Here is a 21,736-nt window from a genome sequence, read left to right as displayed (position 1 = left end):
TACTTTCCTCCCTTTATAAGGAAAGTGTTCCCAGTTCTTATTTTAAAAATATGATACATTGGATCATTGCCAACTTTTAAAAAGCTAAATCATTATTCTCCTTCCTTCACTTTTGTAACTGATGTGTCATTTTTCATTTCATTCTGGATATAAATCGTAATTTCTTTTGCCTGTGTTTTTTCTTCACAAGCACGCCTTTCATATAATGATAGAGGTAAGATGCATTGATGTTTGTTTTATGGTTGTGGAACTTTTTGTGGATGCATATTAAACATTTTTTTCTTAGATTTTTGTTGTTGTTGCTTTATTGTGCATCCTTTATAAATTTGTGTTACGAATTTTTCTTTTTTTACCACTTTTAGTATTAAAAACATGATTGATTTGCCACAGTAATAGTTTTTGGTTTTCAAAGAGTTGTTAACCACATTTATACTTATCTGAGTTGGAATGTAGAAACTTAGTTGATTAGATGTTAACACCTAATGGCTAGTATGTCACTAGCTTAATGTCAGCATATGCTCATTTATACCAGGAGCTGACTTTCTGGTGAAACCCATTATCCTTTAATGTGAAATCTATATTTTCGGATAGTTTCTTTCATCTTTAGCCTCCTTAGCAAATGGGCTGGCTAGAGAAGTATAAGTTGATCTTTTGCTCTCTAGAGTTTGAAGGCTTTTAGATTAGAATTTACCCTTCTCACTTGAGAACTCAGAAGAAGTACAATGATCATAGACTACTTAGCAGCTCTTCACTTCTGCTAATTTATTCCAGTCTTGAGTATAGTAATCCTACTGGGTAGCAGTGTTGGGATGGGGGCACGATTTTCAGTGATTGCCATTTGTTGTTTCTAAACATGATGTCTCCTGATGCCGTAATTTTCATATACAAATGGGTAAAGAAGAGATCTAAGTGGAGGCACGTTCTACTGCATGTCTTCTTAACTGTGCAAAATAGCGTGGGGATTGCAAGAGAACTAGAGACTTAGGAAAAGTTTTCAGGAATTCCCCAGTCCTCGCAGTTGATCCCCCAAAGCTGGTTTTCTGTTGTAGCAGGGCAAAGTCATGTTTTATGATAATATCAGAATGTTGCTGTCATTATGAAGTTCAAGCCCAAATTTGTCTCGCCAGGTGTTGATATATTTTAAAGGTATAAATCTTTATTCCTAGAATCAGGTACAGTTGACCCTTGAACAATGCAGGGCTTAGGGGTGCCAATGCCGTGCACAAACCTGTGTATAACTTTTTACTCCCCCAAAACTTAACTACTGAGTTTTGTGACTAATAACACAAATGGCTGATTAACATATATTTTGTATGTTATATGTATGATGTAGTATATTCTTACAGTAAAGTAAATGAGAGAGAAGAAAATGTTATTAAAATCTTAACGAAGAGAACATACGTTTACCGTACTGACTGTACTGTATTTATTAGAAAAAAATCCACATAGAAGTGGACCCCTAAAGTTCAAACCCATGTTGTTCAAGGGTAAACTGCATTGAGTTTTTTGTGGGTAAGTTAGTATAATGATGCTCATAAACTACAAATAATTTGATAGTCTCAGATGATAGGATAAGTAAAAGCCAGATATTAGAGATGCAGTTAAAGCTTCCTATAAATTTAATGAAGAGCTGAAAAGTATGGAAGAGGATATTCTAGTAATTTTTCATTAAAAAAGCAAAAATCCATATTGGCATTATGTATTTTGTAAAGTTATGGTCTGTATTTTAGTTACTTGTTTTTGAGTCTCATCTTTTAAGTATTATAGAATATTACTTAAAACCACATACCATTTCTAAAAGTTTGACATTCTGTAGGAGTGTGCCTTTGTAGACATTTTCCTCACCCTTTAAAAATTCGCCAGTATTCTTCTTACTTTTAACAACAGTCTGTTTCAGGCTGTTATGATAGAAGGCTGAATAGAATGGTAGTATCATTAGGAGAGTGAGCTAAGATTTTTTACTGATAACGGTAGCTTAGAAACTTGCCCAACAAAGACTTGGAAACTTATGGGAACCTTGGAGTTTATTTGTGCTTTTGGAAAATATTCGGTGATCTTTTTCCCTCTAAATATAGACATTGAAAGTTATTGTATGTTTCCTAAAATTAAGGTTAGTATTATATTAAAATTGTATTTTGAACTGGTGACATAGTCTTAATTTGAGATGTGGATTAAGTCCTCTGAATCCTGTTTTATAGACTGAATCATACCCATGTGGTTGGTACGCCTTAGAACAGAGAATGGGTAATGTCATATGTTATCGAGGGGCATTATCAGTTTATATTAAAAGTTATTAAACATCTTAATGTTTAAGTCAAGAGCCATTTTCTTCTTTACATGGTTATTTTGCCTCTTGAGCTTTCAGCTCTTATCTGCATACTTAAATTTTTGGTATCCCTGCTTTGAAAACTCGACATTTCTGACTTAGTTCTAAAGAAGGGGAATCATTGATTCTTAACTTCGTAGTTATTTAAATTTTTTCAGATTGAACTTTTTTCTGTTAGCATAATTATTTTATGCAGTTATGTAATAATTCTTGGACTTTGAGCATGAGTGCTTTCCTCTGCCTCTAAAAGACTAGTTTCCCACCTTTTTCTCTCCCGTCTCCACATCCACATCCGCAGCCTGCTCCTGTCAGTAGCATCTCTTATTACAGTTATAAATGACCGGTCGAGCAATGAGGTAGGGTGGGTTTAGGTTTGATAAAACCTCTGCCTAGAGTCTTGTGTCCCTTTCCAGTGAGAATCATAACTTTAGGGGCCATACTTCTTTAAGATTTGTATCTGACTTTCTGGACTCGTCACTCTGTTAAACTACAACACTCTTTAGCTCTACTATAACCTTTTGTCTTTTGAATGTGTGAAGGCAAAGCATCTTTTTGTAGACATTTTAAAAATAAATATCTGAGGTTGAAATGAGTCACAGGAAGTTTTCTAGTTTATCATACTATTTTGAAGTAGGAATTCTCAAGCCATTTTGTAAAGGATTGCCTACAAAGAAATTGCACCTTTGTCCTCTTTAATACCTTGCAGTATTTCTATTTTTGAGGGTCTTTCTAATGCAGGTGTCAACTGTTTAAAATCTTGAGTGACACCAGTGGGCTGAATAGCACCCAAAGGGAGCACTGACAGTCTTGGGGCATTAGAAGAGGGGATTTTTTCTTAAAAGGGGAGGAAAGGGGGTGCCTGGGTGGCTCAGTCGGTTAAGCGGCTGCCTTCGGCTCAGGTCATGATCCCAGGGTCCTGGGATCGAGTCCCACATCGGGCTCCCTGCTCATCGGGGAGCCTGCTTCTCCCTCTGCCTGCCACTCTCCCTGCTTGTGCTCTGTCTCTCTCTGACAAATAAATAAATAAAATCTTTAAAAAAAAAAAAAAGGGAGGAAAGGAAGAGAGAGATGCCGTGATACAGGAGGACATACTATTTCCAAGCGACTTAGATGCCACTCAGTGTCACAGTGTCTGTTGCCCTTGCCACAGAAATTTTAGTTCTTTGTAATACTCATTATGCAGCCCTTCATACATTTTTATTACTTTTCTCTGGAAGCTTTTCAAAAGGCTTCCTACATCTTGTTTTAGTTGCAGATACTGAAATGATACAATGCTTCCAGTGAGGGTTGCCATTCTGCTTTGTATAGGAAGGATGCTCTTGTGTTTTGTAAATGTTGTACCCCTATTTATAGACTATATTTGCTCCATTTTCAAAATTAACTATAGCAGTACACTTTTCTTTCATTTATCTTGCCATCTATTACGATGAACACTCATTTTCTGGATTATAATTTCTGCTTTCTTTGCCAATCAGACTAATAATTTTTATCTCAGGTCAATTTGGGGAGGTAATTATAAGCAAAGGGATTGTTAGTAGGTTGAAAAATTAGAATGAACAGAAAAGTTTGGCTATTAACATATTTTTGTGCTTTGTATTTTATACACTTAATCTGCAATGCATTTGAGAATGACTGTGCATTTCTGAGATTAATGAAGAAAAGATTTAAAGATAAACAGTCATTGGAGAAAGTAGTGGATTTTGAGGATTGTTTTCCTTTGAGAAATAGCTGTAATTTGCTGTTGCTGGCACTTTTAAAATCCTCATCTTCTAATGAAGTACCAACGTGATGAAACCGTTGAAATACTGTTAATAATATCCTAAAGGTTACAGAAGATCTTAGTCCAGAAAATTAGTGAGACTGACTCAAAATGATTTGAGGTCATTTCTACTGCTGTCCTTATATAGCAATAGTGCCGAATATCATTACGAAAACTCTCAATTCAAGTGGCTTGCCTTATTGCCTTACGATCACTATAAATAACTAGTAATGCTTGAGAACTCAGTTTTAGTAAGATTGACGTTAGTGTCATTTGTATGTGTTTCCTGTTTCTGTCAATTGATTCCTCAGTATACTCACTTTTTTTTTCTCATATTTAGCATTGATCTGTATCATGTGCTGCTTTCTGATAACTACTGTTATTGTTTATCTGTAGGACCCAGGACCACCCCCACCTTCTCCGTTACTAGGTTTGAAGCCACTGCAGTTATTAGAAGTGAAAGCAAGGGGAAGATTTGGTTGTGTGTGGAAAGCCCAGCTGCTCAATGAGTACGTGGCTGTGAAAATATTTCCAATACAGGTATGTTATTGCATCTTTCTCATCTGCGCATATTTTGTAAAAGGTGCAACTGGCTCGATTATTGTAATTCAGAAATAGTCCGAAAACACAAACCACGTTTCTGGGTGGTTCTTCGTGATACTGAGGAAAGCGATTAGTCCTTTTGTCTGCCTTCTCATCTGAGGAATGGGACTCATGGTACAGCAGTCCTTCTGTCTGTTCGGAGGGGTGGAATTCCAGTGAATGAACATAAAGGAGATCTTTTGCCAATAAAGATACTACAGAAATGTAGTATTAGTGGAGGATTCCAGTAATAGAATTTCGTTGGTTCACTTTTAATATCCCATTGACATTATCAGAAAACAAAGAGAAGAATGAAGGAATAGCATACTGGTTTTAGACTTGTTTAGAGGTATATTACCAGACTGATTCATTTTTGTCTTACTTTGAGTGCCCATGTAATCATTTCAGATTTTGTTTGGTGAATTTTCAGAGGCAGCGAATCAAGATTTCAAATAATTGGTTTACTGTTGACTTGTTTCTCTTTTAAAGGGAGCTGACCTCATAAAACCCTGGTCTAATGCACCTCTGAGCTGTTCTTATGTTTTGTTTGAGTCCATTGGTGGTATAGATCTATGCTGTTTTCTTCATCCCTGTCTCTTGCTTCACACCCCTCTAGCTAATGCCTCGTGTGCCGCTCTGGTCCTGGTTGGGTTTGGTGATTCAGGCTCCGCCACTGTATCTGCACAGTGGATCTTCCTCATTCCAGAGTTACAGAATCCGTTTTTTCTTTTGTCTTAATATACCTAGCTTTTATCTTTGTTGCCTCCTCTAAAGCCTTTTGTGGTAGCAGTGCAGATACTTTAAAACTATAGTTCTTAATGGAAGAGTCTAGTCTGTCCTGCTAAGATTGACAAATTCAGGGTTGTTCTTTCATTGTGGGAAGAAGCTTAAAAGTTAGAGAAAGGCCTTTGGATATTAACACAAGGGTAACAATAGCAAGAGTAACAGTAACTAATATTTTATTGAATGCTTCTTACTGTCAGGAAGAGGTGCTTTATATAGGAGTACTCAGTAATAGGTGTCCATATATTACCCATATATAGAAAACAACACACATATACATAATACAACAACCCTATGGGGCAGACACTGTGGTCCCCATTTGCTAATGAGGAAACCGAATGATTGTCACTTGGCAAAGGTTCTTAAGATAGTTTGGATCCAGAGGGTTCCTAACCATTACGCTATGGTGCCTCCGACTTTCATTATTCTTCCAGTGTGAAGAGAAACTAATTCGTTATAAGCAGACATGTAGGCAAGGAGTAGGCATGGGTTGCTTGCAATCACAAGTGAGTATATAGTGTTTTAAATTATTGTATTGCCTATTTATACCCTATTGTGCTCTCATTGACTTTGCAGGGTATTCTCAACATTTTAAAAACGTTTGATATAATGTTAATCTTTGAACAAAAAAAATTGTTTTCTATTGCGATGAAGTCATTCTACCTGAAATTCGTACTTCAGGGAGATGATTCTGAATAAACACAAGTAACTTCACACCATGATGAAATGACACTGTATTATGGAATCGTCAGCAGAATGTGTTGCCATTGTTAGATACAGACGTGCACCATTTCTGATGACAACTCCTGTATTTACAAACTAGAAACACAGAAAAGTATGTTTCAGGGAGTGGGGCAGGGCAGGCGTTTGTCATAGAGTTGTTACCTTATTCTTAGATTTCTTTTCGGAAAAAATAAGACAAAATCAAAGAATCTTTTCATACTTAGCTTTATTTTTAAATTTTGCCTTACAATCTACTTGAGTAATCTCTTAGATACGGCTTATTTGCCTGTGTTCTTTGCACTCTTACTATTCTTTCTTTTTAACTCTAGGACAAACAGTCATGGCAAAATGAATATGAAGTTTATAGTTTACCTGGAATGAAGCATGAGAACATATTACAGTTCATTGGTGCAGAAAAACGAGGCACCAGTGTTGATGTGGATCTTTGGCTAATCACAGCATTTCATGAAAAGGTAAAACGACTTTCCATTTTAACTCAGGAAAGTTTACCTCCTTAATGTTGGCTACAAATCCCTCAGACTTGTTTTTCTGGGAAAGTATGTTGTTATAGTTGGTTAATATTTATAAATAAAAATCCTTTAAAAACTAATTTATTTTAATAAAAGAGCAAAGATGGCAACTTTTTCACCTAACCCTCTACTCATATAAAACCAGTCTTTTGTCCCTTATTTCTTGTGCTGCAGTTACCTCTCTTACAAATAATTATTTCATTGTAGCTGGTGCTTAGTCATTCTCATTTACCATTCATGATCCATCTTGATTATGTGGACCATTTTTTAGCTTGAATTTTGTGTAGCCTAGTGACAAAACTAGAGTCAGGAGATTTATCTGATCTTTGATCTGTCACTAATTTGTAATTATCACCAAAACGCAGTTGCTGTTTTCCCTCAGTTTTTCTACTTTCGTAGTTAGTATGAAAGTACATGTTAATGAAATAGGAAATTGTGTTGACTTGGCAATTAGTTTCATCATTGTCAGATCTAGGTGGCTCTTAAACGTCTCTAAATTCTTGACCAGAAGGATAGTGGTAATCTCTAGAGGAAGATTCTGACATAGTTGCTTATATGTCTTAATTTTGTGTTTTCCTAGTCCTATGATATAACTAACATCCTTGTAGTCAGTGTATTTTAACTTTTTAAATATTTTCCTGAACTCTAGATTTTCAAATAGTATTTTTGTTTGTTTGTTTTTAACTTCTGCCTTCAAAATAGGAGGAAATTGACTGTGCCTTGTAGCAAAACTTTAAAGATTAGACGTATTCCATTCTAGTCAAATGTTTACTAGTGTGAAACTTGAACCCTTCCAGAAAGATTGTTTTTGTTTTTGTTTTTTTGGATATTATTATTCACTAAAAGTAAAGATATATTGCCTTCCATAATCTCTTAAAAGTAAAAAGGAAAGTTCTCCATGTCAGATGGCTTTTGTCCAGAGCATAAGTTGTTTTTTTCCCCCCCTTTTCTTTAGGGTTCACTGTCAGACTTTCTTAAGGCTAATGTGGTCTCTTGGAATGAATTGTGTCATATTGCAGAAACCATGGCTAGAGGATTGGCATATTTGCATGAGGATATACCTGGCCTAAAAGATGGCCACAAACCTGCCATATCTCACAGGTAGAGCTAAATTTATATTATTTTCCCAAATAATTCAGTATTTATTATTTAAACTTTTAATCTACTGTGCAAAATTTGTTTTCCCCCTAACTACCTAATCATGCTAGAGGAGGCAGTTGATTTTCAAATTAGCTTTGAGAATGGCCAGGAAGTATTTTGGGTAACGTATATATTTAGTATCATTAGCAAAGTTTAATTACTGACCTGTGTTTTAATTTATCTTATTCCTGAAAGCATGGTTAAGAGTGAAAGTGTATTTTGTCTATCTCAAAGGAAAAAGAAGTTTGTTTTGCTTTAAAACATGATTTACTTCAGTGATATAATAAGATGTAATTAAGGAGAGACTTTGAGTATCTTTTTTTCTTGTTTGTAATGACCATGTGATCATTACCTGAGCTGAGGTGGAGGGAGGCATCATTTGAATAAATGGGCTTGAAGCCAGTAGTTGTCATACCCTCAAAAGGGAAAATGTTAGTTCCTTTAAACATGGGATCAGTTTGCCATTGTGTATTCAATTTAAAGATAGTTGCTTTAGAAACAGACCTGTAAATACAGAGAACAAACTGATGGTTGGCAGAGGAGAGGGTGGGGGTGGGAGTGGGAGTATGGACAAAATGGGTGAAGAGGAGTAGGATACAAGATTCCATTTATGGAATAAGTAAGTCATGGGGATAAAAGGTACAACATTAGGGAATATAATCAATGGTATTGTATGGTAACAGTAACTACACTTGAGTGAGCATAGCATGATATATAGACTTGTTGAATCACAATGTTGTACACTTGAAACTAATGTAACATTGTGTGTCCATTATACACTTAATTAAAAAAACATGGTTGCTTTAAAAGTTGGTGTGAACCAATTCATTTAGCAGATAATTGAGTGCCACCAGTTGGTGTTTTAGGTTGCTTGGAGGCATTACTTTTAATCCAACTCTAATAAAATAGATTGATTTTGCAAACCTTGAATGATTTCTACCTCAGAAATAGTCCCCTTTTTTCTCACTTTCCTGCATACAGTCTGTCTCTTCCTGGAGTTTTGCTCGTCTCACCTAGTCCTATAGGGCACTAATCCTTTGGCACCCCCAAAGGTTATTAGGAGTAGGATTCCTAAAAATCTTTTGAGGCTAAAATTGATTGGTTTTGGAGCATTTGTGGGTGACTACCTGTGTCTCCTCTGTCCCACTCTTGGTCTCTGTGTCTGTGCACATAAATTTAACCACTGCTCATGGCATAGATGTATGTAACTAGAGTATAGTAATCGCTAGGATGAATCAGTTGAAGCTAGTGTGTGAAAGAAGTTATCTGATTGCTTTAAAAGGGTTACTCTTTTCAGAACACCAGGATCTAGCTGGAGCAGTTTGTTTATGGTGAAAATTTTCTGGTATACATTCCTAGAGATGCTTTTCTACAAGGCTGATGAATCGAAGAACCACTAAAATAAGGGTCCATTCTAATATGTAGGCGTGTACCAGTAGGCCAAAGGCCCCAATTATTTGAATATTCTTTCAGTTTGGTTTCTTTTTTTTTTTTAGTTTTTGATGTGGTGACCCACGATCCATTGTTTTCGTATAACACCCAGTGCTCCATGCAGTACATGCCCTCCTTAATACCAATCACCGGGCTAACCAATCCCCCCACCCCCCTCCCCTCTAAAACCCTGTTTGTTTCTGAGTCCATAGTCTCTCATGGTTCATCTCTCCCTCCGATTCCCCACCCCCTTCATTTTTCCCTTCCTTCTCCTAATGTCCTCAGTTTGGTTTCTTAAAATTTCAGTTGCAATGGGTGTTTCCAACTATAAACTCTGAAATATTCATTTTACCTCAAAAAACCAGCAATTTTATGATTGGTAGGTAGGAATAACAGATAACATGTAGGCTAGACAGTATTTTTGGAATAGCAGCTCTTTAATAAAACTGCTTTATGGACAGAGTTCCTTCTTATTGTCCATGTTATGAATAGGAGTTTGTTACTCTACTCTTGTGCTTCAAGCTTTTTCTCCCTCCTTTTTCCTGTTTATCATACTTCTGTAGTTTAGTCTCGTTCTTTCCCACTTTCAATGAAAAATTTTAAAAGATAACTTGTTTAAAATTAATTTGAATACTTTATCTTTCTATTTGCAAGGGACATCAAGAGTAAAAATGTGCTGTTGAAAAACAATCTGACAGCTTGCATTGCTGACTTTGGGTTGGCATTAAAATTTGAGGCTGGCAAGTCTGCAGGTGATACCCATGGACAGGTAAGGATAGTAACTATAAACTGTAAGAAAAAATAATCTTGTCCCATATTTTCTTAGAATGGCACATCTAGATTGAATTGATCTAAAATTACTGTGATGGTTATTAAATCAGCATCTAATATAAAATGACTCTTAATATGTTAAATTTACTGAGGAAGACATTTTCATGTGGTGGTGAAGGACTGTTAGGAACTCAAGTGGTTTAGATCAATCAATTCATAAAACAACTTAGACACATGTCATGGGATTCTATTTTTAAAACTAATCAAGTTAGACTCCAGCACACTTAAGTAGACCTCATTCTTAGGGAGTTCTTAGTAATAACACAGTAGTTTTAATTTGTTAATTCTTTCATCATCCTAAGAGGAATGGCAGAACAATCAGTTACTGTTCATGCTACTATGTATTAATATCTATTGCCTGATTTTTCCACACAACAATTACAGTTTCTTGCTTCTTGGTCTTTAGTGCTTCATTAACTCTTTAGCCAATTTTACAGCTTTTCTTTGAATTCTCTCCAGAGTTCAGAGTACTTGCAAAGCCCTGAGCAAAGAGCCTAATTAACTCTCTCTAGTTAAGATTTGTACAAAGAGCTCTGAACAATGGGAATCTTTTAAAAAAACATTATCCATATATTTTATTCTCAGAAACTGTGAGGCGAGGAAAGGTGCTTTCATGCCCACAGGATCACCTTTTTATTAAGAAAACCAGTTTGACCTGAAAGGTGACATTTCCTTACAAAGTTGGCATGATTATTTCTTCATCTTTCAAATCATGGAAATTACTTGGTTATCTAATTGTCAGCTTTCATTTTTCCCAGTATATCCTATTGACCTCCAAGAATAGTTATTCAAGAATCACAGCATAACAAATTTTGGCAATACTGACTGATGATACAAGAATTTAGTTTACAGCAATGGTCAGCAGTCAGAGTTCTAGAAAAGTTGATACCAAATGTGTTTGGGAATGAAGGCAGTCCTATGGAGTATATCGCGGAGGAGGGAGATTGTGCAGGAGGCCCAGGGAGCTGACTTGTGTGATTATCATAAAACTAAATGTGGGGAACCGTTTAATCCTCTGGCACTTCATAACCCTCTTCCCCCCTTTTCTTAAGAAAAAAATTTGAGACTTATTCCTATCTTTTACTGTCCTCTCAATTGGTTTACATGAGGAGGTAAAAATAATTACTTATTACATCACTGGTTACTTGACTTTAGACTTCTTGGACCAGAAAATTTCAAAATTCATGTTATTGTACATTTTCCATATATAAAGATAAGATTTTTATCTTATTAATTTACAAAAGAGAGGACATTTTACACTAAGAAGGTAGTTGTCACTTTATAAGAAAAGTACTTTGGATGGCATATATTATCTTTTTTTTTTCTGCTAAGAACTTTTTTTTCTTATATTCAATTAGCTAACACATAATAATACATCATTAGTTTTTGTTGTGTTCAACGATTCATTAGTTGCATATAACACCCAGTGGTCATCACCACATATGCCTTCCTTAATACATTTATCTTTAGGAGAAAAGTAAACTTTTGAGAAATGCTTGCTTATAGTACAGTTAAAGATGCAAAAAAAGCAGAGCTACTGTTTTTTTCTTTCTTTAAAGTGTTGTTATTAAATGAATTAAAAACTTGAGCTTTGGAGTCTTAGTGATCTATTCCCTTTTTTAGACATTTCTATTGTATGTGCGTTCACAGATAATTGTCTAACTTGTAATCTAGAGATCAGTCACCTGAGGATAGAGCTTTTTGGAATACCATTATCTGGCCACGCCCTAGATCTCCAAAAACTCAATTAGAGTGTGATCCACCCAGCTATCCTGTAAGAATTTTTTAAGCATTCATATGTGAATATTGTCAAGCACCAACCAAGGCTAGCTATAGTAGCTTAGTAACCATAGTTCCAATACTAAGAAATACCAAATTGTTAGGGACAGATATAAAGAATTCCAAGGCAGAATTCTTGAATGAATAAATATGTACACGTTGTAGAAATAGAACTTTTAAAAGTTTATCCATTCTTTACTTGGCTAATTCTTTTTAAGTTTTATATTACTACTTTTTGTTAATAAAGAAAGAGAAACCCTCAAAAATGAGTATTCTTTTTTTTTTTTAAGATACACATTTTAAACAGGATGCAAAGGTACAATTGAGAAGTCTAGTTTTCTTGTCCTTGTCTCCAACAGAACCACCATTGTTTTTGTGATTACTTCCAGAAGGGGGAAAAAATTCTAAGCCAGCGCCAGCATAATGTTTGCTGATATATTTATTAAGTGTATCCAGAAAGGATCTCAGTATATATACTGCTTTGTTCCTTGCTGTACAGTGTTTTTGGAAACTTTTCCGTATCAGTCCAGATTTTTTTCATGTTTTTTCAGAGCTGCATAGTACTCTGTTTAAGAAATCCCTGCTGATGGAAACTTCCCATTTCTAGTGTCTTGGCTGTTATTACTTGAAATGGAATACAGTGCTCCTTGACTCTGTAGTCCGGTGGTCATAATTTGGTTACCTTACCTGATACGATAGCAGACCACATTTGGTTTTGATTCTTTTTAAAAAACCATAAAATGTTAGTTCATAAAGTTAATGAATGAGTACTGTTTGCTTTCAACATCTTTTTCAGGTTGGTACCCGGAGGTATATGGCTCCAGAGGTATTAGAGGGTGCTATAAACTTCCAAAGGGATGCATTTTTGAGGATAGATATGTACGCCATGGGATTAGTCCTGTGGGAACTGGCTTCTCGCTGTACTGCCGCAGATGGTAAGGGAAAAAATATATTTTTTTTTAAAAGATAGGCCTATTGTCTACTACACATATATGAAAAGGGATGATTATACTCAAAAGGTAATATTTCAAAGTACAAAAAACTTTTTTTAAGTAGACTCCAAGAGGTAGTGGCTTAAACGGAATTCAGGAGGCAGGGGATGGGGGCAGGCTGGAGAGGGAAGGTATGGGCATGTATTGATCCTTTACCATTGCCATGTATCTTGCACTAGGCCCTTCACATACCTTTAGCTAATTTCCTAAAACTCCTTTGGAGGTAGTTACTTAGTTTTATACATGAGCAATTTGAGGCTCAAATTTTAAGTAGAAATTAAGCAGATTGCCAGTTTTAGCTTCAAGGTGGTAAATGGTGAAACCTAGATTTGAAACTCTGATCCAAATGTAGGGATAGGGCTGCCACTTTGGTAGGTCCTGCAGGTCCTGCCTGCCCCCAGGTTGCAAAGTCAACTCTTTTGGCAAGAGGAGATAAAGGAAGAGTTGGGGGATTTTCCCTTCAGGACACTCAAGGCTGAATCTATTCATCACTCCCATGATGTCAATATATACTTAACCAGATTGAATTTACAGTCCATCCTCCAGGGCACAAAATTGAGCATGCCTTTGGATATACCACAGGTTAAATTCTGTCTCCTTACAGCCTTGAAAGTCTGAGCTGATGTAGACGTTATTATGAACACTAGTTATATTCTCTTGCACACCTTGGTTCTAAAGAATTATTGTTTTTGTTATGTAAGTCCTTGTTCAAGTCCTATAAATATTTGCACTGATCGATTGATAATAAGCTTGCATACTATTTTCCTGGCGTGACAAAATTATAGTGTGCTAGATACTATCTTTAGTGCTTCTCAGAAGTTCTCCATTCTCTTCACCTGTGTTACAGTACTTTTTTTTGGACGTGAAAATATAAAGCAGACGTCTTGACAAATGTCAATTAGCTTGATCGTTTTCTTTTAATTTGTAATTACGTAAAAACTTCCTACAGATTGTGAAAAGACCATAGAAGAAAGTTGTGTAGAGTATTTAGACCAACTTAACGTATATTCATGAGAATACTATGTTTTCTGAGTACTGTAATGGTCTCTCAGTGTAGGACAGACTACCTCTGGTATATGAAATTTGATTTGGGGTACTGTGCTTTTAAAGGGAACTTAGTAGAGTGCTCAGGAATGGATAGCCATTCATTCTTCTAAGATTGGGGGTTTGGCATGGGGGTGGATCCAGACCTAAGAAAGTTTGAAGCAGTTTGGATATAATTCTAGCTTAGAAGTCTAGAGGAAGAGTAAGCTGTTCAGTGTAGTTTGGCTCAAAGTGGAAGAGGAAGTACATTTATTATGTGCATTTACGGAAGCAGAAATAGGTTGGATGGCAGATGTTATAGGAAAATGTATTTTATAAGAACTTTAATAATATGAACTCTCCAAAGCCAACCATTGGATATGGTGGTGTAGGGGATATACAAGGCCCTGCCCTTAAGCAATGTATAGTTTAATTAAGGGGATAAAATATATCCTGGACAATTGACTCTAGAGTAAGGTAAGTGTGAATTGCCTAGCTTCGTGCTCAGTACATAGATATTCAGTAAGTTATTTTGGACGAATGTAATACCTGAGGAATGTTAAGAGAGTGTTAATGGGAGTTAAGAGGAGTGAAAAATGCTTTGTTTTGGGGTAGAACAGTTATCAGGGAAGATTTTATGAAAAATGAGAAGGACAGATATATATATATATTTTAAAGATTTTATTTATTTATTTGAGAGAGAAAAACACAGCGAGAGAGGGAACACAAGCAGGGGGAGTGGGAGAGGGAGAAGCAGGCTTCCCGCGGAGCGGGGAGCCCGATGCGGGGCTCGATCCCAGGACCCTGGGATCATGACCTGAGCTGAAGGCAGTCGCTTAACCAACTGAGCCACCCAGGCGCCCCCCGCTTTTTTTTTAAAGATTTTATTTATTTATTTATTTGACAGAGAGAGAGATAGCGAGAGCAGGAACACAAGCAGGGGGAGTGGGAGAGGGAGAAGCAGGCTTCCCGGTGAGCAGGGAGCCCGATGCGGGGCTCGATCCCAGGACCCTGGGATCATGACCTGAGCCGAAGGCAGACGCTTAACAGCCGAGCCACCCAGGAGACCCGGTGCTGATATTTCTAAAATGCTTTACATGTGCTATGAAATAATTGCAGAGTCAGGGATTTCTGACCCTTAAGTCAGAAATTGGGGCAGGAGGGGACAGTGTGAACATTGCTCAAGTGAGTACTTTAAAATTGGTTGATGGCTAATTGTTGATGGTTCAGTTCAGTGACTCTCAGACTTTGATGTGTACTAAACTCCTGATAAAGTTCCTGTTGACTCAGTAGGTCTGGGTTGGGGCCTGATGCTTCTATTTCTTGCAGGCTACAAGTCAGTGCCAGTGCTGCTGAGCTGCGGACCACATTTTGAATAGCAAGAGTTAAATAGACATTTTAGAATGTCAGTACTCTTGAGTCACTGGAAGTGCTTAAGCGGAGACGGACTATCCAGGCATCAAGGATTCTTCCATTTGGAGAGGCTGGAGTTAGATGTCCTCCTTTATGATTCCTTGTTTATAACTTATGTCCTATCCAGGAGTAGGAGTATCTGTACAAGGTTTAGGTCCATATACAGACCCTTTACATGCAATTGCTCTTTAGTGAACGGTTTCTGTCAAGGGGAGACAGCACAGTGACTGAAAGCACAGACTTCAGTGGCAGAGATGGATTCAAGTTCCACTCTACCACCTAACAGCTGTATGCCCTTGTGCAAATTATGGAACTTTTCTGAGCTGCTTTCCTATCTGTAAGAAAGCGGTAATGTCACCTTCACTCTGTGGAGGTGTAAAATGGAAGGAAATAACATATGAAGTTCCTAGTCAGGGTAAGTGCTTATTAAATATTAGTATTAACTTGTAACTACATTATCCTATTTGAGTATGCCTAAGAAAAAAGGAACAATTTATTTTGTTGAATACATTTTGTCTGTGAAGGCACATTCTGGAGGCTAGTTGGGAACCCTATTTGGAGTATGCTGGTGATTTTTTTAAAAATGATTTTTGGCAGCTTTTGTGAGGAGGGCGTGCGACTCTGAGGTACATAATTCCTCATGCAGAACGTGTAGGGGGTTAGGATGTGTCACAGAATAAAGGTGGTTATAAGAGACTGACCCCCAAATTGTCAGATGGAAGTACCACTGTTTACAGTCTGATTTGAATTGTGAGAAGTACTTAAAGGGATATTATAGCCTCGATTTGCAAATATTGTTGGTTCCCTGTGGTCCTGTGTATGGAGATAGGCATATTCCTCATACAGTAGATGAGAAAGCTCCTTATGCAAATTTAGCAGGCTTATGCCAAATTGTAGAGTTTTTGATTTCTCCTAAACTAGCATTTGGGTCATAATGTGGTAGAAGTAGTTGAGAATCTTTTTATCTCCTGTCATTATAGCATTTAACAGTTGGGAAAAGGTGATACAGAGTATGTTTCAGAAAGGTTGTTCCAGTTTGGAAGTCAGGAAGATTTGAATTAAAATGATTTTTTTTTTTCTTCATTTTAGGACCTGTAGATGAATACATGTTGCCATTTGAGGAGGAAATTGGCCAGCATCCATCTCTTGAAGACATGCAGGAAGTTGTGGTGCATAAAAAAAAGAGGCCTGTTTTAAGAGATTATTGGCAGAAACATGCTGTAAGTTAGCTTTTCATTTGAAATTCCAATAAAATGCTTTTCAGAGGAATGATTTCTATCTCTGCACACTTCTGGGACGATTTTCTGGGGAGGTTATCTTCATACGGGATATTGTCAAGAGTCTACAAACTACAGAATTTTAGGGCTATGAGGGAAGATGAAGTCATTAAACCTAAGGGGCTTGCATTGCTACGGTCCTGTGTTTGTCTCTTGTTTGGAGAGCTTCCCAGGGAAAGGAGTACCTGACTCTGAGCATGTGGAAAGGTGGGTAACCTTGATGATCACCAGCTTCCCTTAAGATGGTATTTTTAAAATAAAGCAGTTTCTGCTCTCTCTGTTTTTGATTTGGGACTGGACTTTGTTCAGGTCCTTAAGAATGCTCTAAAACTAGAGACTTAGGTAGGTGAAGAATGGAACACTATTGCCCTGGTTATTGTGGTCCAAATATAACTGGAAACATGGATTAAAAACCAGGTAGAGAATCTCAAGGATGCTTTTCTAACCTTTTTTTCTATTTAACTGCAAGACAGAAATGCCGGTATTAACTAAGAAAACAATAAAAATTGTTTTTAAAAAAATTAGCCTTGGTTTTGAGTCTAGATCAGGGGTTAGCATTGAACTGACCTGGTTTATATGCAACGGCTAGGGATTTTTGGAATTAAAAAAACCTAATTATCCTGTGATAGTCTCGGATGCTGTAAGAAGTTTGATTTTTCTTAGTGCTTTTCGTCCATTTCCTGCATACAATAGATACTCATAAGTGAATGTTGACACATAACAAACTTGGCTAATCTTGAAACTTTGACTCACAAAAATAATTTCTTTATGGACATTTTATCGTTTCCTAATAGAAAACAAAATCTGCTACAGTGTTTGAATATGTTTTTCATTTTTAGGGAATGGCAATGCTCTGTGAAACGATAGAAGAATGTTGGGATCACGATGCAGAAGCCAGGTTATCAGCTGGATGTGTAGGTGAAAGAATCACTCAGATGCAAAGACTAACAAATATCATTACCACAGAGGACATTGTAACAGTGGTCACGATGGTGACAAATGTTGACTTTCCTCCCAAAGAATCTAGTCTATGATGGTTGCACCATGTGTCCACAGTGAGAAACAGGACTCTGAACTGGAGCTGCTAAGCTGATGAAACTGCTCACAGTTTATTTTCTGTGAGAAATGAGTAGGAGTTCTCCTGGACATGTCAGGAAGAAGACCCTCATTTAAAAATGTGGCTCTGGGAGACTTACAGCATTGCCTGCAGCAGAGACGTGAAGGACATGAGACTAAGAGAAGTTGCAGACTCTATAAAGAAACTTTTGAAAAAGTGTACATGAAGAACGTAGCCCTCTCCAAATCAAGGATCTTTTGGACCTGGCTAATCAAGTGTTTGAAAACTGACATCAGATTTCGTAATGTCTGTCAGAAGACACTAATTCCTTAAATGAACTACTGTTTTTTTTTTTTAAATCAAAAACTTTTCATTTCAGATTTGAAAAAGGGTAACTTGTTTTTATTGCATTTGCTGTTGTGTTTGTATGAATGACTATTGTAATGCCAACACGACACGGCTTGTGAATGTTTGGTGTGCTGCTGTTCTGTGTACATAAACAGAGGCATCAGAGTGGGGTACAGGAGAGAGGCTTCCAAGCATTACTTTAACCTCCCTCAACAAGGTATACCTCAGTTCCACGGTTGCTAAATTATAAAATTGAGAACACTAACAAAATTGGAATAATAAATCGATCCATGTTTTGTAACAAGGTATTACAAATTCACTGTGTTATTTAAGAAAAAAAGGTAAGCTATGGTCAGTGCCAACACTAAGTGGCCATTCATTAAGCAGTGTTTTAGCTTTTCTTGTGCTAGCTTGTAATTTAAGGGAAAAAAGTGTTTTTTGAAATGAAAAAATGATGTCATTTCCCCCTTTTTCCCATGTTTTAAAGCTTCACCTTCTATCCAGTTCCCAAATTATTGCATATTTACCTAAGTACTTTTTTAGGTGTGCTGTGTTTGGGGAATATTTGAAAATTTAAAGCATGATTTAAATTTTTTAAAGTGAGCTGTGACACTGGAAAGCTCTTCATTTTTATTCTTTTAAAATAGATTTTTTTTCCTATTTATGTAAAATGTAAAATTGTAGTGTATTTCTTTTCACCGAACAGTGTGTGGGACATTCTTTATCACTGTTTAAGGATCACCTCAGGAAGTGTCATTACCCAGAATTCCTCACTCTCTGCTTTGAGACTTGTAACTTTATCACTATATTTCTGCTTGGTGCCATCTTGTCAGAGTAATACTTTGATGTCTGTGATATGTAAAGAATTATCCTAGGATAGAGGTTTTAAATTTTAAGCACAGATTTCAAATGTTACTGCTTTAAAACAAATCAGGGATAACAAGTTATACTTATAAACTTAAAATATGCAATGACATTTAGAGGTAACCGATGTTGATATAGGTAATAGAGCCTTGCCTCCTCCTGCAAATTGCTTTCACACTATGACTTTTAGGATAGTTGATTGATGCCTTATCCTTGATAAGAAAATGGAATTGATGGTAGGTAGGTGCCAAAGTGCTTTTCAAAACAATACTGGATTAGAATATAATTGGATTGTTCCTCAAATTTATATAGGCCAAAGTAAAACAGTAATTTCCTGAATTTCTAAATTACTGACCAACAAATAGCCAGTATTATGCTACGTACTTTCGTCAGGTCATTTTAAAATCCATACATTGATTTTATAAAAGAATTTTTTACATGTCACTATCAGGAGCTCACTGTGAATGTATTACCTTCATATGGCTATTTAACCACACAGTACACTACATTTTACATATAATGTGCACTTAATCTCTGGGAATAATAAATTATATTATTTATAAATAATGCATAGGTCAACAGACTCTAAAGCAGGGAGGGAAAGAAGAGTAATAGCATTGTTGTCTGCGTGCCACACACCATGCAGAACTTTGTGCTCTTGGGTCACATATGTACCCAAGTTTTCATTGTATTCCTAAAGAATTCCCTTTTCAATGTTGAGTTCACCTCTTTATTTCAAAAAGTACTTGACATCTCAACTGATTTGGTTTAACTTCCACTTTGAAACTAATCAAGATGGGAAAGTGACAATGTTCACACATAGAAATTGTCCATCTCCTGAAGACTAAGTTCTACCTGTTCTAAACATTTAATTTTAAAAGTAAGAAAAAATCAAATCAAAACAAAAACAAGGAATATTATGATGAATGTTTGGCTTCTGTGAGCACTAGTGATAAATTTTATAAGATCAGTTATTCAAAAGATAGTTTTCTCTTCATGTTAGAAAAAATTTTTAGAAATCCTGGGTATTGTACTTAACTCTAGCTAACCAACTTTAAGACTTGTATCCTTTTGAAAACTATATTAATAGAAAAACACTTTTTATAAGCAGTAAAATAAGAATGTTCCAGTGACTACCTGTCCTGATACCTAGTCTTGTTAAAACTTTTCATTTGCAGGGCATTTTCAGGTTTGGTTTACAGTCAGCGCACAGTGGGCAAGCTTACAAAAAGTTTGAGCTGGGATACTGAAAAAAAGAAAGATCAAAGAATGAGAAAAACGATGACTTCTTTGTTTTGGGGTGAACTGAGGCCCCAATAATTTTTTCCTCATGTGTATGGTGCTCCTTACGATTCGTCTTGTATTTTGCCTTTCTGATACCCATCAGAACTGCTGCTCTAACTTCCACTCTTTACCTTGCCCAAATCTCCATGTAAGGAATGCTTTATGATCAACTGCCATAGGACTGATGGATTAACCAGTGTTTGGCTTTATTCAAAGTCTATGCCCTGCACAGCTCTTGTATGTATTTTAGATGCTAGGACGTTTTTAGCATGTGAAGTGTGACTCTTGTTTGAATGTTTATTACAGGTACCTTGTGAATTCCAGAACAGAGACTGTGCCTCAAAATTGTTGGTCCCATGAATTTGCACTACCTTTCATGGTGATGTTTTGAAAATGCAATCAGGAAAAAACCCCAAAAAGTTTGGAATTTAAAAACAGAATCATCTATCATGAAATTGAAAAAGAACCTCTTCTTCCTCCTTTCCTCAATCCTAAGTAACAGCTACATTTAAGTAAAATGCAGGCGGGTAGGGGAAAAAAAACCCTGGCCAGATGATAAGTTTAAGTGGAATTAAACTTAACTATTAAAAAAAAAAAAATGCTTCTCCACAAATATTTTCCAGTTTCTCTTTTTTACCTTTTTAAAAAATTACTTTTTAGAAACATTTGGTATAATGTGCATAAAATTATTTACTGATTTATGGGCAAAATGATACAAGTAGCATCTTGATTGAACATCATTTACCTCAGATATTCAACCAGCAGTACATTTTTTATGCAGTCTCAATCCATATCCTATTTGTTACCTCTCAAAATATTGGTAAGCAATTATTTTAGCTTTACTCTGTATTTCTTGTCAGTGTTTTGGGCACAGGTTGTTGTACTACTGTCAAATTGTACTTGCTATTTTTTTCTGCAAGTATTTAACAAAAAGTTAAAAAAAAAAAAAGCCCCATAAAACCCCACCTTGGATAAGTGATTGTTAAATATTGTACAATAAAATGTATGCTATCCCCATTCCATTCCCGAGTTAAATAAAAAAAATGAATATGGTATGATTTGCTTACGCAGTTTTTCTTTAGCTATACATTTTTCTTAAAAAGGGGAACAGCAGCTTTGTCATTTATGGCGAGGCTCACACCTTGAGATAGGCAAGAATGGGGATAGTGGTGAAAAGGAAGTTTGTCAAGGGTGGCGTTTCCCCCCTTTACCGTCTAAGCAGATTGTATTCCCTGCAAGGTATGTATATTAGTCCTGCCAGTTTTAGGAAACCAGAGGCTAGCAGGCATTAATTAGTTACCTTGTCTTTTCATATGGCAACAGAAAAATCTGGCTTAGGAAATTGTCATCAAATATACAAGCCACTCTTCCTAAAGGATATTAACTAATTTACTGACGGAATGGAAGAATTCTGGTATTTTCACTTAGGGTAATCAGTAAGAGTAATCGTCAAGGAAGCTAGCTTTTATTTACATTTTTAATGTTGCCAAGGCTTTTGTTTATCGTGTGGCTTTCAAAAGAAGGGATGGAAAGCCCCACAGGAGCACTGTGTCATAGTTCACACCAATGGATTCTCAACCCGCACTGCTTTCTA

At 36.3% G+C, this 21,736-nt stretch overlaps 1 protein-coding gene across 1 annotated transcript in view; it reads left to right on the top strand.

Moving 5' to 3' along the window:
- The window catches only part of ACVR2A (activin A receptor type 2A), an 83,142-nt gene extending 61,945 nt beyond the window's left edge, over positions 1-21,197 (top strand). Inside the window, exons 5-11 of the mRNA XM_006727673.3 lie at positions 4,482-4,625; positions 6,503-6,646; positions 7,659-7,804; positions 9,929-10,043; positions 12,681-12,819; positions 16,402-16,532; positions 17,429-21,197. Of these exons, the coding sequence (XP_006727736.1) occupies positions 4,482-4,625; positions 6,503-6,646; positions 7,659-7,804; positions 9,929-10,043; positions 12,681-12,819; positions 16,402-16,532; positions 17,429-17,623 (1,014 nt within the window). The 3' untranslated portion in view covers positions 17,624-21,197. The remainder of the gene's footprint in view (positions 1-4,481; positions 4,626-6,502; positions 6,647-7,658; positions 7,805-9,928; positions 10,044-12,680; positions 12,820-16,401; positions 16,533-17,428) is intronic.
- The last annotated feature ends 539 nt before the right edge of the window (positions 21,198-21,736 follow it).

Source organism: Leptonychotes weddellii, chromosome 3 (assembly GCF_054177405.1).
Source record: "Leptonychotes weddellii isolate Sample4059 chromosome 3, ASM5417740v2, whole genome shotgun sequence".
In the NCBI taxonomy this organism is placed as follows: Eukaryota; Metazoa; Chordata; class Mammalia; order Carnivora; family Phocidae; genus Leptonychotes; species Leptonychotes weddellii.
The sequence above is the reverse complement of the archived record's forward strand: the minus strand, read 5'-3'. Positions and strand labels throughout refer to the sequence as shown.